This window comes from Danio rerio, chromosome 22 (assembly GCF_052040795.2).
Source record: "Danio rerio strain M-AB ecotype USA chromosome 22, GRCz13ab, whole genome shotgun sequence".
Lineage (NCBI taxonomy): Eukaryota > Metazoa > Chordata > Actinopteri > Cypriniformes > Danionidae > Danio > Danio rerio.
The window spans coordinates 13,202,501-13,219,730 of NC_141042.1; the positions used below are offsets into that span (position 1 = coordinate 13,202,501).

The following is a 17,230-nucleotide window of genomic DNA, read 5'->3' on the forward strand; positions in this document are numbered from 1 at the left end:
CCAGAGAGTGTAGTACTGTATTATAACACATTCTTTAAAGTAACCCTACTAAATTATACCTGAGGAAGTATTCCAGCTGATTGTACAGGTATCTAATGAGTGAGCGCCGTGCGATGATCTCAGCATGGCAGTCGTTAAGGGCCAGTCCTCGATCGCTCATGTACTCTCCGTTTATACACTTGGTTCCCGTCGTCACACAAATCACCTGAGCGTCCATCACATCCTTACCTGATGAAATAGATGATGTAATTTACCCAAATAGGATGTTTTTTTTTTATGGATCAGATTTTAGAAGTATGCATTGTGTTTACCGGTTGTCATGACAACTCCTGCCAGGACTTTCCGCCGTGCATGTGGAGACGAGAAGTTGTCTGTCAGCTCGCTGAACTTATCCACAACTAAACGAGAGACCGCGTCCGCGAGGACCTGAGGAACCCACAATTAAAAATATGCAAGTATCTTTATAATGCTAACAAATAGTGCCAATATGACACCTTGCTAAACAGCAACAATCCATTGCATATATACAGTAAATGTCACTTAAACAGAGCACATGTATCCATTTGAAAATGGTTGACGAGATACAACTGTAATGCTAATTCAGAAATGTCAGGATTGACTGACAGATTTGTTATACTGAAAGATCTCTTTAGACAGAAAGGTGAAAGTGATGTGTTTCCCTGTTCGAGGAGTGCTCCCGTATCTGATTTTAATTAAGATTCTGTTTATTCTCCTTGGCTGTTATCAAGGGGGAATGGGAAGGATTATGAACAGGATTAGCTAATGTGTAAATAATGCCATGTACACTGGCGCACCGATTAAAGGTTTAATGCTTGACTTCATTTAAAATCCAACGGAAACATTTGTGTGTAGATTCTGATTTAATTAAAATTCGTTAAATGAAGACTGGCAGGAGATTTATAAAGGACAAATGATGGTTAAGCGGAGCTACCGGAGCATAGCATTTAATCGCATTAAAATTGCTTTTTCAGTATCAAGCCTGATAAAACGAGAGACAGGGGTCCGGTGTATGTGGTCATAAAGGAATGAGCGAAATTAATTCATTCCGTAGTCAGTTATGTGTATCAGAAGCTATGTTTCTGTCCAAATATGCTAATTTGATTTATGCGCAAAACTGGAATATTGCATAAAAAGACCTGCAAATTCCATCCAATGAGTCAAAGAGAACAAAATTGCCACTTCTGATAGACTGAATATCAACCAAATATCAGAAATGAAAAAGGAAATTGCTGCATTAGGAGATGCCACTGTGGGTCTTTCTTGATTACATAATACATTACTTACACCCAGGGCTTAACATTAACTTTTTTGACCATCAGCCACTGTGGCTAGTAGTTTTCCAACATTACTAGCCACTCGCCATTTTCACTAGCCACAATTTTATTGTTGGGAAAATATTTTTTCATGTAAAAACATGCAAAATATAGCTAAATACTATACTTTTTATTTAACAAAACATATGCACAGTCAAATGTCCTGGCTAAAGGTCACAGATCACCAGTTAACTACCCGTAAATGGGGAGTTATTCTCCCATTAAAGCAATGTTATTGTAACAATTGATAATTAAACCATATTAATGCAAAAGAAAGCAGGTGAAAAACATACTGTGTGATAATGAAAGGATGATCACACACGCATGGTTAATGATAATTATCTTTTCAAAGAATGGTTAAACCGAAAGCAACTGGCACTGCTTACGATAAGTCAACTCTGGAACTCTAGAAAGCAAGACTGTATGTGCATGTTCCTCCCTTTTTGTTCTGTCTATTTGAAAGAGAATTGATCGCATCAGTTGTGTTTCAAGAAACAGTTGCTTCACAAAAGGAAACGGGAGCGTGCACGTGTTATAAACAGTCGCGCACATCACCTCAGCTGTTAGCGCGAGTGATTATCCTCTCATTCGGTATTCACCTGCTTTGCTCGCGCGAAGTTGCGAACGCAATTATTTTTGTCAGTCGTGTTGCTTCTCGATCACCTGTGCATGCATATTGGACCATCCTTATTGTCGAACCCTGCTTTTAAGAATTATTATCTGGGAAAATTATTTTTAACCAGCCAAAGTGGCTAGTGGGAGTGTCTGTCTTACCCTCCCCCGCCGAAATCTACCCGCATTTGGCGGGTTGGCGGGTGTTAATGTAAAGCCCTGGTTACACCCTAGAAGATTAACATGAAACACAAAGAATTGCTTCACTCATGGTGGCTTTTGGAGACTCTCTTTGGGAGTGCATCCACTCAAGATAGTTCTGGAAGTGATAATACTGAACCACTTTAATGACAGACTTTGGCTGAGGGATTTTAGAAGGACCAAAACAACATTTCAGATGTTTTACAATGTGGTCACTCTGCTGGTTTGTCCATAAATGCCATGTAATGCAATGTGTATGCCACATGACAACAGCGCCAGTACGCTCACCACACACCAGCTATAGGTGGAGTCAAGTGACAGTGATAGAACCAATTCTGTGGATGGGGAGGATTGGGAAGCCATGATGTGTAAGAGCCAAATAGAGGGAATTTGGCCAGGTCATCGTAGTAACACCCCTACTCTTTACAAGAAGTGCCATGGGATTTTTAATGACCACTTAGAGTTTAGACCTCGGTTCAATGTGTCATTTGAAAGACAGCACTCACTAACTGTGTGTCCCCTTTACTATACTGGGGCGTTAGTGCCCACACAGACCAAAGGGTTGAGTGCCCCCAGCTGGCCTCACTAACACCACTTCCAACAGCAACCTAGTTTTCCCATGTGGTCTCCCATCCAGGTACTGACCAGGCTCAGCCTTGCTTAGCTTCAGTGAGTAACCAGTCTTGGGCTGCAGGGTGGTATGGCTGTATCCCATCATGCATATCACATGATATGTTAAACAAAATCATTCCTTTTGTGATGCACTATTTGGTAAATGTGTTTCCATCATAGTTTGTGCACCTTTTTAGTATCGGATTAAAAGTTGGTCCTGCTCTGTTGTGTGCAGCATCTTGGCGTTTCCATTAAACTTTTTTTTTTTCATGCAATATTCCAAATGCACGTGACAGCTATAATCTAAACTCAGCCTTTCCAAATGAGGTCAATCAATAACATGTAAAGATTTATTCAAAGTGGAAAGTATCCTCCAAGAAGATGAGGTACACATTCAGTTCTCACCTGGGGCAAATGCAGCTGAAGTCCCTCCCTGGGGATTGGCTGTCGGGACGGCGTTTGGTCCAGCTGCATGTTAAAGAGTCCTGACAGCGCCGCTTGGGCTGCCCTTGCCTTGGCCAACTTTTTATTTCGGCCGGAACCTTGGAACTTCTGCGTGTCCACTGTCACTGACATTATGAAGTTCTTGGCATGACTTTCGCCACTTTCAGCTACAAACTCGTACTTCAGTCCTGGACGAAGCTCATTAAGGATCATTACAGCATTTTTGCCACTGCCTGTAGGGGGAGCTGTGAGTGCAGGGGCTAGTGGGAGAGGAGGGTGTGGCCTGTTTTTATATTTCAGTGTTACAGGAAGGCGGTATTCCTTTAGGGAGCAGAGAGACCCATTGCTGCCGAGACTCAGGTAGAAGGGGTCATCAGGTGGTACGGGTGTCTCAAATCCATTAAACAGCATATCTGGGAAATCTGCTTGATCAGATGTAAAGTCTGCATTAACTGTGAGCGTACGCCCCATTGCAAGGTGAGCTTCGGACGCATTGGGGAACTGAACAAAAGAGCGGAGCGCTTTTTCTGCAGCATTCAGTTTGGCTTTCTTCTTGGTTGGGCCTGAGCCCTCAAAAAGCTGCCCGTTAACCTCAACAGTCATAACAAACACGGGTGCGTGTACCGGCCCCGTCTGCGACAGTAGTTTGTACTGCAGTCCCGGTTTGATTTCATTCAGTTGCATGAGTGCATTTTTTGGCAAGATTGGCCCTTGTGGTTTCCTGCGCTTTTTAGGCCGGAATTTGGAGTGTCCATGGCCTTTGTTGCCCTCTTCAAGAGGGCGTTTCCTGCTCAATCCTCGAGCACTCCCATTGGCTAAGTGAGGCCCCTCCCCCAGCACTTCTTTGGAGGAGAGGTTGTCCAGGTTGCGGTTTTCTTTAACATCCATACTGCATGTACCTGTGATGTCCAGAGAGAGTAACTTACAATGCCTTCAATGCAGGACCTTGTAAATGCAAAATTTAGAGATTCTTTCATCTCTCTTTGCAACTGGATTGAAATGATAACATCTTAAATGTCTAACATTAACTCAATTTTAGACAGCATTTTAGCTATGACAGAGATTAAGGGCAATGTACGTTGTTAAAACAAGAAATAACAAGATATTAACACATTCCAAATTGAAAACGGATTCTAAATGTCTACAGATTGACTCTGGGAATGTGTGTCATTGTTCACCCTAAATAAAGAAATACTACCAAGTACCAAAACAAAGAACATCACTTCAACTAGTTGCGAAAGTTGATGGAAATGAGTGTAAATTCACATTTATAACATCCTGCAGTAAAAGCTTGTCAAGTTACTCCATTTGGTGCTCAGGAAAAATCTTTTGAAAGGCAGAAGAAACAGACAAACAGAAATCACTGAAATACACAGTGCTACCATAAGGTCAATCTCAAATGTCTGGTTAGGTCAAACTGAATTTCTTTTTGGAGACTCGTGTATTTTTTTTTGCAGCAAAAAGGTATCCCAGAGGAAGTGGTAAACAGCAAATAGAGCAAAGAATTTTCTCTGCATTTGTCTACTGCCTTTTTTGTTGATGGTCTATTAGTTTCTACTGACAAAACATGAACAATTTCCTGTAGGAGCCCGCAATTCACACTACAGGCATTGTATCAAACATTTAAGGAGTTTGATTGGGCTTTGTCTGTGCTTGATCAGGGTTAATGATTAGGGTTGGTCACCAAATACTTTAGAGTCAGACCAAAGCAGGCCAAATGGGGCTTTAGAAGTGATCAGGAACCATGATGAGTCAGGCAATTTTAGCAGCATTACTTATTTGCCATTTCAGGCTACTAGTAACATCAACATTTAAAACTTTTCATGTCAGAACCAGTGAGTAGCTGAAATCTTTAGCACAGACAAATTATTGATCAGATATTTTTTTCTCAACAAATACTGTATGGCAAAAATAAAACAGGTTTGTTAAGGTCGAAATGTACTGTTCCACTGTTGGCTTCACTGTTCCATGTTCAAGGATGCTGGCTCTGAATGGCTTGTTGTTAGCCTTGGCCCAACAACGAAAATATGGCTACTATGGAACATTCATGGCATCGGTTGCCCTTCTCTAGAGCAGGTGTCACCAAACTTGTTCCTGGAGGGCTGGGATCCTGCAGAGTTTAGCTCCAACCATAATCAAATACACCCAAACAAGCCAATCAAGTTCTTACTAGGTATACTTGAAACCTAGTTGTGATGAGACAATTTAGAGCTAAACTCTGCAGAGACATTGACCCTCAAGAACCGATATTGGTGACCCCTGCTCTAGAGGCTGTTTCCAGCCTATTTAGTGTCCCAAGGGCTTTCTTTACAAACCTGTACAGGTTGTGGTATTTGCTCATGCTAAATGAACCTAAATTTTGTCTTTTGGTTCAGGAACTACAGAGAAAAGATACTGGATGATATCTAACAGAAGGGTTGGAAGTTAAAAGGTATAGGAATCAAGGGTCAATTTTAAGGTCAACTATCTCACTACCTTGATCATCCTGTTTTTAACAACAACAACAAAAACAAGGACAAATTAAAAGACATATAGAGATCATACTGAATTCTTCTTGCAAACACTTTTCACTTCAGAAATCTTGAAACGTTCAGTATGAAAAGTGAAGAAAGAGTCTCCCTTATGGATATAAATGAAACCCCAAAATAATGCTTTCACACGGGTTTTTTTTGTTGGACTCTGAGAGTTTCTAATCCTCACTGGACTGAATCATCACACTCCAATTTCAGAGTTGTCAACAGCCTTCACTTTTCCACAGTGCTGCCTGTCTCCAGATTGTCCTCCCGGGCATGGTTTTAACTTTCTAACCATGCCCCCTACAGATTCTGAAGTGCACAGTCCACAGTACCCTCAAAGGCAATGATCAAGAGGAAAACATGTAACAGGATCTCACTGATAGAGTGAAAAAAACAGTGCAAGAGTGCAGAATTCAAAGGCTGTGACTATTTGTGTAGGTTGCATATTTTTTTTTCCTTCCAAGCTTTTAAGTTCTGTCTTTTAACAATCTGTACCAGTTAAAGGAGCTATATGTAAGAGTTTTCATGTAGTTTCAAGTTGCTTTTTACTGCCAATGATTGAACAGCGAAGCTTAAAACAAAAAGTACTGATGTCTGATGTTGTCTACGGCATCTGAATGATCTTTAAGGTTACATCACCACAAAAATATATCCAACATCTAACTTCTAGCAAAAGTTCTAGTAAGAAGATTTGGGGCATTGGATCAGAGCAAAAGCTGCAGTTCACTTAGATGCAGCTGCAGATGTCTGTACCGGCGGGTACAACATGACGTCTTTGAGTATTCAGCATTCATTAATGAGAAAGACTTGGTTCAAACCTATCAACAGTCTTCAATGCTATATCATGCAAATCAATGAAGTTGCATCTCATTTACAGTAGTGCACCTATTGTGAATGAGGTCCAACTTCATTAACATGCATGATATAGCTTTAAAGAAGATTTAAAGTTTTTACCTGTTATAGTGTTAAGAGAGATGCCACGTTGTGTTGCCAGCCGTAATTAAAACAAGTGGAAGAAGAATTGTTTTGAGACATGGGTCGTCAGTGTTGTGTTTATAAATGTGCCACAACGAAGGTTTTGTTTCCATTTTCCTTGCGATGAGAGCACCGATCTCATGTGGACATGTGTGGATTACAGTGGTCTGCTAACACGCGACAAAAATATGTTTGTAAGTACTATTTTTTACCCGAGAGCTTTTTCCGTCTGGAAATGGTGAATCCTGATTGGCCACTCGTCTTCTTTTAAAATAGACGTGGTTCCAGTTCGTGTTGATTGTCCGGTCTCTACACATTTGGTAAGTGTGCGATCAGTGTTCTTTGTTTATGTCTATTCAAATGGCAATGTTAGTTAGTATCGTCAGCAGTACTCTTTCAGTTTTTAAAGACATACCTAAAGCCCTGCTTACACGATTTTGTCATCTGAGTAAAATTTGGGAAATCCAAAAAGATTCCTGAAATCCTAGGCTAAAATCTGTGATCTTTGATTGTTGGTTTGACATCTTCACAGACAGCCGCTTAGTGCCTGTTGCGATCAGCTATGATGAGTGTCAACAGGAGCTCCAAATTTGAAGACACAATCCCTGTGACAGTTCATACGACTACGGGGAAATGTCAAAACTGTTTTTTTCTTTCTGGTTTACTATTGAGACACGCCGTGTGCAAAATTGCCGCTACAGATTGCTTACGTTTGCTGTGAGGAATCATTTCAGAATGTGGGATAGTGAAATTGTCACGGGTGGATGACGTCAAACACAGGGGGCATTTTCTTTCATATTTGGCATGTCTTCATTGTCGTTCAGTCTGACTTTATTGCAGCTGAGATCTTACAGTGCGACATGGGACCATGTTTGTGCAGTCTGACATGCTACTCTCATTCAGGATTTTATATAAAAAAATGTACAAAAAAATTTGCACAGTATGAGCTGACCTTTAGTCAAAATGATTTAGTTATTAAGTTTACAGTGCGTTAATATCAATACAATATTATGGACTGAAAGATCCGTAGTAAATGCTGCTCTCCGAATGTAAACACCGTAATCAAACTATTGCCATCGTGTAGGATTTTCACCACATTTTGTGACAGGATAGTCCATACAGACACGGCTGTTTGATGCTATATCTAAAATACCAAGAAATGTAGAGTTTTTTTTTTCTCCCATACTGCGTGTGGTATCAAAAATTATATTAAAACAACAGGCTTCCAGCAGTTCCTCGCATCCAATATGGATTGAGGGGGCATGCATGAAATATTCCTGAATGAAAGTGAAAGTGCCAAACTACAGTTAAAGTCTACAAATTAAGAATGAAACACCCAAACTTACATGAAACTCCAGAGCAAATGTCAAAAGCGTGGTGACATTAATTGAATTATGTGCTACAACATCTAAAACGGGGTCATGAAAGGAACATTCAAAAAGTAAACACCTTAATTATATTACTGTCTTAATCAGATTAAGGCAAATAATTTGCTTACTCATGTCCATGTAAACGAAGTTACTGTATATCTCCCCAGTGTCTGTGTTTGTGTTGACGTGAAAATCAGCTGTAGTTTCATGCAAACCCTTCCCTCTTTCGCCACTCGACAGTCCCATCTAAACAAAGCTGCACTCACCCATTTCCTGACTTTTTAAAAAAAAGGGATGTTAAAAAACCCTCCTAAGACAGGGGGCTGGGGGGGGGGGGGGGTTATGGCCCTTTAATGTCTATTTGTTATTAACAAAGATATTTGAATTCTTCATATAGTTCCTTTACCTGACAAAAAAAAGACATTAGCTATGTTTACTGTCAAAGATATGAATTAGACTTAAGTAAAAAAACTGGAATATCGCATAACATTTTTGTGAATAAATTACCATTTCCATCCAATGAGTCAAAGAAAACAAAAACTGAATTAGCTGTGGTCGGAGAAAACACTGTGGGTCTTTGTTCTAATACAAAACTGTACTTGACGCAAAACGCAATGTACATGCAGTGATTTTTGAAGGCGTGGGACGCTTTTTGGGATCGCTCAAGACAGTTCTGGAGGTAATAACACCTAACTACTTTGATGACAGACTTTGGTTGAAGGATTTTAGAATGACCAAAATAACATTTCAGATGGTTTACAATGAGGTTTGTCCATTAATGTTATCCCATCATGCCCATTTTTGTTGTCACATCATGATCAGCATCAGCATCTGCAGTCCCAAAGAGCATCCCACGCCTTCAAAAATCACTGCACATTCATTGCGTTTTGTCTCCACAGGTACATTTTTCTATAAGAACAAAGACCTGTGGGGTTTCTTCCTCTATTCCATTTTTGTTTTCTTTGACTCATTGGATGGAAACGGTACTTTATTCTCAAGAATTTTACGTGATATTTTAGTTTTGTGCAAAATAACAGAAGGTAATGTTTGTGAAAATTGCTTTACATTGTACCTGTACTATCAATTTATTAAGAAAAGCAAAGACTCATAGGGAAAAACTTTTTATCTTCTCTGAATTTAGGGTTAGAGAGGACAGAGAGGAAGAAGTCCTGAACATCATCCTATCAGTCTTCCGCATCCAAACATTCATTCATTCATTCATTCATTTAAACATTTGGTCCCACTTTATATTAAGTGTCCTTAACTACTATGTACTTACATCAAAAAATAAATACAATGTACTTACTTTGTTCATAAAGTATTTGAGAACACTTGTGGTGCTCTTGAGTTGGGATAGGGGTTGGGTTATGGACAGGTTTGGTGGTGTGGGTAGGTTTATGGGTGGGTTAAGGTGTAGGGAATGGTCAGCAGTGTATTTACAAATGTAATTACAGAAGTTAACTACAGATGTAATTACATACAGGTATTTAATCAAGCATAAGTACACAATAAATACATGTATTTACATAATAAGTACATTGTAACAAACTATTAATTCCTGTGTAAGTATATATTAGTTAAGGCCACTTAATATAAAGTGGGACCAAACATTTTAATAAAAGCTGAAACATGTTTTGTCAAGCACATACGAATATCGGAAGATATGGCAAGACAACAAAACACTCACTCAAGTGTTTGTCCTCATCCACATCCAGACTGCAGAACTTCTGCTGCCCTCTGGGCCGCCCGCTGGCTCCAACTGCAGAGGAACGAGAGCAAGGACATTGAATATTCATCTCTGATCATGATTTCTGCTTACTGAAGTCATCTGTTCCCACTTACACCCTCCGCCTGCTCCCTTAATGAGGCTAATTAACCAGCTTTAATGACGGGAGACAACTAATGTGCAGGTGCAATTATTGCCCAATTAAATGCTAACATTCCCCTAATGAATCAGGAAAAGAGACAGACAGAGCACGCTTTGAGGAAACAGTCACTTTTAGCACTCAGACAGAAGTTCAGAAAATTGGATGTCTTTTGGAAAGAACAGTTTTGTGTTTATTGGCATAAAAAATGGAGGTCACGACAACAAATAAGAAAAATGATTTTGTAGATTCTTAAGATTCACGCCAGTTCTTTTGTCATTATTACTGGTTTGAACCATGGTAAATTTTCTGATGGTTAGTATTACTGTTTCAAATGTTCATTATTATCATTAAAATCGTGATATATAAATGAGCAATAGCACAGGAGTAGCTGTGCGATGTGGCTGTATATCGGCACTAGTGGGAGGCATGTGTTGCCTTAGTGTCCCACCAGTGATGATATAGAGCCACATCCCACTGCTATAAGTGTGATATTGCGTTTATACAACAGTTTAACGGCATAATCGTGTATATAAAAAAAAATCAAACATAGAGAGTCTAAAAGCCCTTTTGTGTGAGGAACTACTTTCTTCCGCTATTCATTCACATCTGCAGCTGATGTCAGAACATCAGAAACCAATGCTAATTTACTAACGTCACTTTAGAGCTACTGTTTGAATGATTCTCTAGCGTAATGTCTAAAGTGATGATGCTGATTTTGCTCACATTTTAATATTATAAGGCTGAACGGCATGAAATACCATCTAAGTCTACAGAGATTTCCATATATTTATTTCTCTGTTGCAATCGGTAGATCACAATATTACTATGGTAAAAATAAAGCACTACAATATACAGAGATAAAGAGAGAGATCGACTTAGAAAGTCATTTACCTGTTTGATCAGCTGTAGTTTGAAATGAGTTTTTTTCTCTTAGGGCTTATTATGCATTACTGTTGCCATCTTGTGGATAAACATCATCTACCGTCTTTGCTAAAAGACAAGCTAATGGCCGCCGACGCGCTGTCTCTCAGAAATTGTAAATATTTAAAAATCCTTATAAATAAATTGCATAGTTGCAATCTAAACAACTACATTCTCAACTAAAAAACGCCTCCAAAGTACATTATGTTTGCCCAACATCAGTAATATTTGTCAAACAGTAGAGTGTCCTCTGCTTGTTGCTGTATGTGGGTGGAAAAATACAAGGGTGAAGAGGCTAGTCGACTGGTAATACTGGCAGAATATAGCACAGCTATCAGCCAATCAGATTCAAGAACCAGACAGAACTGTTGTGTGTGTGTGTGTGTGTGTGTGTGTGTGTGTGTGTGTGTGTGTGTGTGTGTGTGTGTGTGTGTGTGTGTGTGTATATATATATATATATATATATATATATATATATATATATATATATATATATATATATATATATATATATATATATATATATTAAAGTTTGTTTAAGTACCATATTATAAAATGTTTGCTGCACACTATTGAAAATACAAAGATGAAGTTTGATTTAAAATAAAATAAAAAATAAAAACTTTTTTTTCTTTTCTTAAAGCAGCTTTATGCAAATTTGATACAAACTAAATTTTAATACAAACAAAAAATACAAACATACACAGTAAAAAAAAAATTAAGTTAACTTAATTGATAAATAGTGCTCATTTTAATTAAGTAGTTTCAACAAGTAGCAAAAGTATTTTTTTTTTGAGAGCAAGTAAACATCTGAAATGCAGAGAGCATTGTTTTTTGTTTTTTGGTCACTATTTTGATGGCCCGTTTGTTGAATTTAAGTTACATTGAATCTACATGCCATTTTATTCTCATTAGTTATAAGTAGACTGCTAGGATAGGGTTAGGGTTACTGTAAGTAGTCTTGTAATGAACTTGCAAAGTTTCTTATAGTCAGTTAAATGTCTGTTGAAGGAGCAGTATCAACAGATATTAAGCAGACAGTATACTAATACTCAAATGTACCATCAAAATAAAGTGTTACCATTTTTTTACCATTTTTTGTTAATTTTTTACAAAATTGCATAAAACTGCCTATTTTATTTATTGTTTGTTCATTTTCAGATACAACACGTGAAGTTTATTCATAAACTAATTTCGAGAGGATCACGTGCTTATGATTTATCACGGCCAGTCTCGCATTTGCTAATCACTATCTTCCAATCATATGAGCCCTAAGCTACTATAAATAGCCACAGTTTTCAGTTCACTTTATCTTCGTTTAAAAGAAACCCCCCTCCTCCCCTATTCTCCTCCTTTACCTGTGATTGGGCGGCACGGCGGCCCAGTGGTTAGCACTGTGAGCCCCACAGCAAGAACACTGCCGGCCCTGGTTCCACAGGACCGGTGGGTGTTTCTGTGAGGAGTTTGTATGTCCTCCCCTTGTCCGCGTGGGTTTTCCCCGGGTTCTCCGGTTTCCTCCCACCATCCAAAGACATTCAACATGCATAACAATCAAGCTTGTCTAATCCCTTGTGTTCCCTTAGCTACCGCAGCAGGGGAGTTCTGAGATCCACCGAGCTCAGGCTCCCCTCTTGCTCTGCCAACGGGAGGAAGCCCCGGGCTCGAGGAGCCCTTGAGCTCGGGGCTCTCTCCCGGGACAGCATGCCAAACAAGCTTTTGTAAATCATCAGCTAAGTGTAAACTCTTGAATTGTAAGTGTGCCTGACTTCTTTTATTTTTTTAGCTATTTTTAATGATTTTTGTGATATTATTCATCATTTTGGTCACTTTAATCCTAATATGACATTTTCATACCGTTCCATCTCTACGCTGTAGCAATATTTACAAAGTGATTTTAAAACAAATAGTGGCCAAAACAGAAAAGCTGAATCCAAAGGCAGAGTGATATGGGAGCATTTGTACGGATGGGCTTGAATGAGGATTGGGCCGTCAGGATGAGACTTTGAAGGGGCTGAGTGAAGAGTATACAGTCGATAAGAGACTCAGCGATAAACAAGCCTGAGAAGCTCGATAAATCACCAAAGCTATTAAAGCGAGTGACGTGCACAGGCACTTCAACAGAAGCTTTTTAAAAGCGATATACAGACACTCGAGACATAAACACCATTTTATTCCCTGTCATCTCAAATTTTCAATCTTTCCAAAAAAAAAAAAAATGTCCCATTTGATGCTGGGCTGGGAGAATGTTTTAGGCGAACAAACACAAAATCAAAACCTCTTGGAAGGCATTATACATGCAAGAACTGGAAAAGAAGGTGAAGGAAGTTGGATAAAATCACATATATTCTGAATGCGAAATCTGTCCACATTTCACTCAGAGATAAGTGCACCTGCTCGTTGATGGCGATTACCGATTGATGTTGACGGCGGTAAAACGCCATAAAAGAAGGGTTAGCTGTGGCGAACCTTCTCAAAATGAAAGCCTGTGGCATAATAGGAGGCATTTCTCACAGTGTGACGCCTGGCACATTAGCGAGCACTGTCGATGAATTAGCAGCCATCACTCACCATTCACCGTCTGTATTTATAAACGAGAGCCTGAACGTATATCAGCCTCAAAGGGAATGCTTTTCATCTTATCAATGTCGTCTTATACTTGACCACAGTTTCAGGAAAGTTGCAGTCAACTGTACGAAGTCACTTTAAACTTGTTGTGAATCTAAAAATTTATGTTTAGACAAAGACAAAGCTCTGCGCTTTTAAATGCCTCATTGTGTTTTATATGGGAGAAAATACCAACTAAATGTAACAAACAGGACTAGTAACCACTCATCCAGCCATCATCGCCTGAATTCTGACTGCCTGTTCTTCGTTGGTTACCTTCTGTTTGGAGGCCATATTAACCTGGCCACACTAAACACTCAGTGCGAAGTATTGCCGGTATCTGCAGCATTACCAAGCGTTTTCTCTTTGTTTTGTACTGCCTTTCTTTTCTGACCTTTGTGCCTGTTTTGTTGGCCGCTGCTTTTGAAATACTGATTTTGCCTTGACTGCCTCGTTTGGACTGTCTGTTTGTTTCTCTCAATCTTGCATGCTTTACCCATAACGATTGAGCCTTGTGATTTGGATTTGTTTGCTGAGAACTATTAAACTTCTTGCACTTGGATCTAATCTGTCTCCATGTCGTCACCACCGCCATTGTCACACTAAACTTTTGGTGCTTGTACAAACTGCTTATTTAAATGATCTGAATCAACATAATTGTTCAGTTTTTTTGGGGAACAACTTAATTGTTTTATGTTTAATCCACTTACATTTGTAAAAACAATAAGGTTAACTGAATTAGTTTGTGTTGGGACAACATGAAGTACTTGCATGTTGAAACATTCCTGAAACTCCACACCCTCAATTTTTTTTTATTTTAGGATTTTCTTCTCTGCCTGGTACAGTATTTTGTCTGATCTGGTGTATATGTGCTCTGTAAAATTAGCCTGGATTCTCTCAAGTTTTTTTTTAACAATCGGTGAAGTTTTGTCCAATGTAGTTTTCAAGTTATACTCCAATGTAGATTGTTTCAAAACAGCTTAACATAGAAGTTTTAGTAAATTGAAACCGTGCCAGTCCAATCTAATCCCAGGTCACAAGCTATAGTTCCCGACAACTTTGCAATTCTATTTGTTAATATTTGCTTGATATCTTGGATTTGAAAAATACCAAATCACGCTGCTAAGTTCGCCGTAACCAAACTTGCGACAGTTGGCTGATAACACTTTCTGTGTTTAGCGCAAGTTCATATTTTCGACTTTTTATTATAGGTGGACTCTTAACACCTTCCAGGCTGAAATCGACAGTTTGTTTCTTCACTTTTGCTGACATTCGGAGGGAATCAGGCCAAATGTCTTCAACCATTTACACAAGAAAAGGAGAGTCTGATTGCACAATGACACACATTTTATTTGTCCAGATCTCTCTCTTTGCATTTTCTGACTCTGGTAGTGTGTCCTGAAGAGCTAGAGGGTTGTAGAGCTGAGCTATTGCTATCATTGAGGCTGCATCTTGTGATCGTACATCTAGCCTTCACTCAGAGAGACCTGCTGTGCATTCTAAACCGGCCGCTCTCCGCGGTCCTGAATTCATCTTTCTGAGCTCGGAGCTCTCCATGGTGCTGAACAGGAGAGGCGTTTAATGCACCGTCCCGTGCTGTTTTAAAGCCGTTTCCAACACGCTAAAAGTGCCTGTGATGCCGTTTCAACTCCGAAAAATGCCTTTAGCTAATAGCTGGAACCCAAATGCGCCATTAAAAAAGCAAAGTGTTGCCTTTTTTAAAACTTTAACAACGATAAAGTTCAGGCCAAAACGCCACAAGCAAGTTTTCAGAGCATTTCACACAGTGTGACCTGGAAATGAGGAAAGGTCATGGTCAAGTAACATAGACCTTATTATAAAAGATTGTTTCCAGCACTAGTAAAATGATTAAAAAAAACTTTTTCAAATATATATAATTCTATATTTTTTAAAATTACAAACATTTATATTTTTTATTAATGATTTTTCTCATAATTCTGACTTTTTGAAATTGTGTTTAGCTATTGCATTTCTGAATTTCTTTAAACTTGAAATTGTCTAATTAATTGGTAACTTTTGTATTTATTTATTTATTTATTTATTTTAGAATCGCAGGATACAAACTTGAAACAGTTTGTTATTTAGCCCAAGTTATGAAATATAAACTTGCAGTTGTTAGAATTTTGTCTTTTTAGCCTACTCAGAATCAGACGTTTTGACTTGCTTTTTTTTTTTGGAATTACAAGTATAAATTCCTGAAATAATCTGGAAACAGAGAGAAAAAAGATCAAAAAGTCTTGTTATGATGTTGAATAATTCTGCAACTACTGTCACCCAGTAAAAAAACTATGACTGTTTTCAAACAGGTTTCCTAAACCAGAGTTTCCAAAAACATGCACTATAGGTGAATTAGGTAAGCCAAATTGTCCGTAGTGGTTGTGTGTGAATGAGAGTGTATGGGTGTTTCCCGGTGATAGTTTGTGACTGGAAGGCCATCCGCTGCATAAAACATATGCTGGATAAGTTGGCGGTTCATTCCGCTGTGGCGACCCCAGATTAATAAAGGGACTAAGCCGAAAAGAAAATGAATAAATAAGCATGCAAATAAAAAAAATTAGACCAGAGCTTTTTATCACTGATGTTTAAATGCGTGCCTACTTTCATGACAACAGAGTGATTGCACTGATGCAAACTGTAATTTGAACCATGGACTTAAATCAATTGTACGCTAAAAATCTGGGTGAAATCAGAATTGACAGGGTTTATTTTGCGAGAGCACATTGTTAGTGTTAAGGTGAACATTTAATCTTTGTTTTGGTGATCTTTAATCGGAATACAAACAGCAGTCCCACTCTGATGATGTCAGTTTGACAGCTTAGATGAAGACTTAATGCTATTTATAACTTGATTGGTCAAGCTACCTCACAGAAGTGTTCAGTTTGTTAACAGAGATGTTGAATGTAAAATAAGGCGAATTAAATAAAAAATTAGCAACATCCTGGATCTGTTTCTTCACTCTTCTTTATTATTTTTTTTATGTTTTATAGAAGTATTTGATCGAGTTTCGGTATAGGTAGATACTCAAATTCAAATGACTCGGAGACGGTGGCAAAAAAACCTGATCAGGACATCCCTGATTTTTAGATCCCAATGTTGACAGTCTTATAACTACTTAAACAGTCTTATAACTACTTTAAAAAATTTATTTAATATATTGTTATGTTCAAAAAATGTAATTACATGAAAATGCAGCTAACTGAACAATTTTACTAGACATGCAAGACGTTCAGCTTACCTTCATTCATTGTCTTGCTGATGATCCCTGTGGGCACAAAAATATACAACAGATCAATATACAAGTCAAAAACGGGGAAAGATTTGTCAAGCATCAAACAATAAGTATAATATAGCTTTATTTTTTCCCTCATTCAAATGTGTCCTGTTGAATTTTTGAATTGAATGTTTATACTGAGATTGAGATATAAATTGAGATTAATAATAGTTATTATACCAAAAAATGTGTTTCTTAAAAAACATTTGATTTGTTAAAACACATTAAATATCATAGTTCATTCATTCATACATTTTCGTTTCAGCTTAGTCCCTTTATTAATCTGGGGTCTCCACAGCAGAATGAACCGCCAACTTATCCAGCATATGCTTTACACAGCGGATGCCCTTCCAGCTGCAAGCCATCACTAGGAAACTATCATAGCCCAGTGCTAAACTATTAACTGAATATAATTTACATTTTAAAACACAACCATTCAGACAAAATGTGATCACAAAGACAATTTTAATTATTTAAAATG

The 17,230-nt window shown here is 38.4% G+C and overlaps 1 protein-coding gene across 7 annotated transcripts in view; it reads right to left on the minus strand.

Annotated features, from left to right (window-relative positions):
• adarb1a (adenosine deaminase RNA specific B1a) overlaps positions 1-17,230 on the minus strand; it is a 52,142-nt gene that overhangs the window by 9,296 nt on the left and 25,616 nt on the right. For 3 of the 7 annotated variants that reach the window (XM_087303207.1, XM_087303206.1, NM_131610.3), the window contains 5 exon segments: positions 16,714-16,740; positions 9,752-9,823; positions 3,165-4,102; positions 312-426; positions 60-228 (listed from right to left, as the gene is read on the minus strand). In XM_087303207.1, the coding sequence (XP_087159333.1) occupies positions 60-228; positions 312-426; positions 3,165-4,102; positions 9,752-9,823; positions 16,714-16,723 (1,304 nt within the window). In that variant the 5' untranslated portion in view covers positions 16,724-16,740. 7 annotated transcript variants of the gene reach the window in all.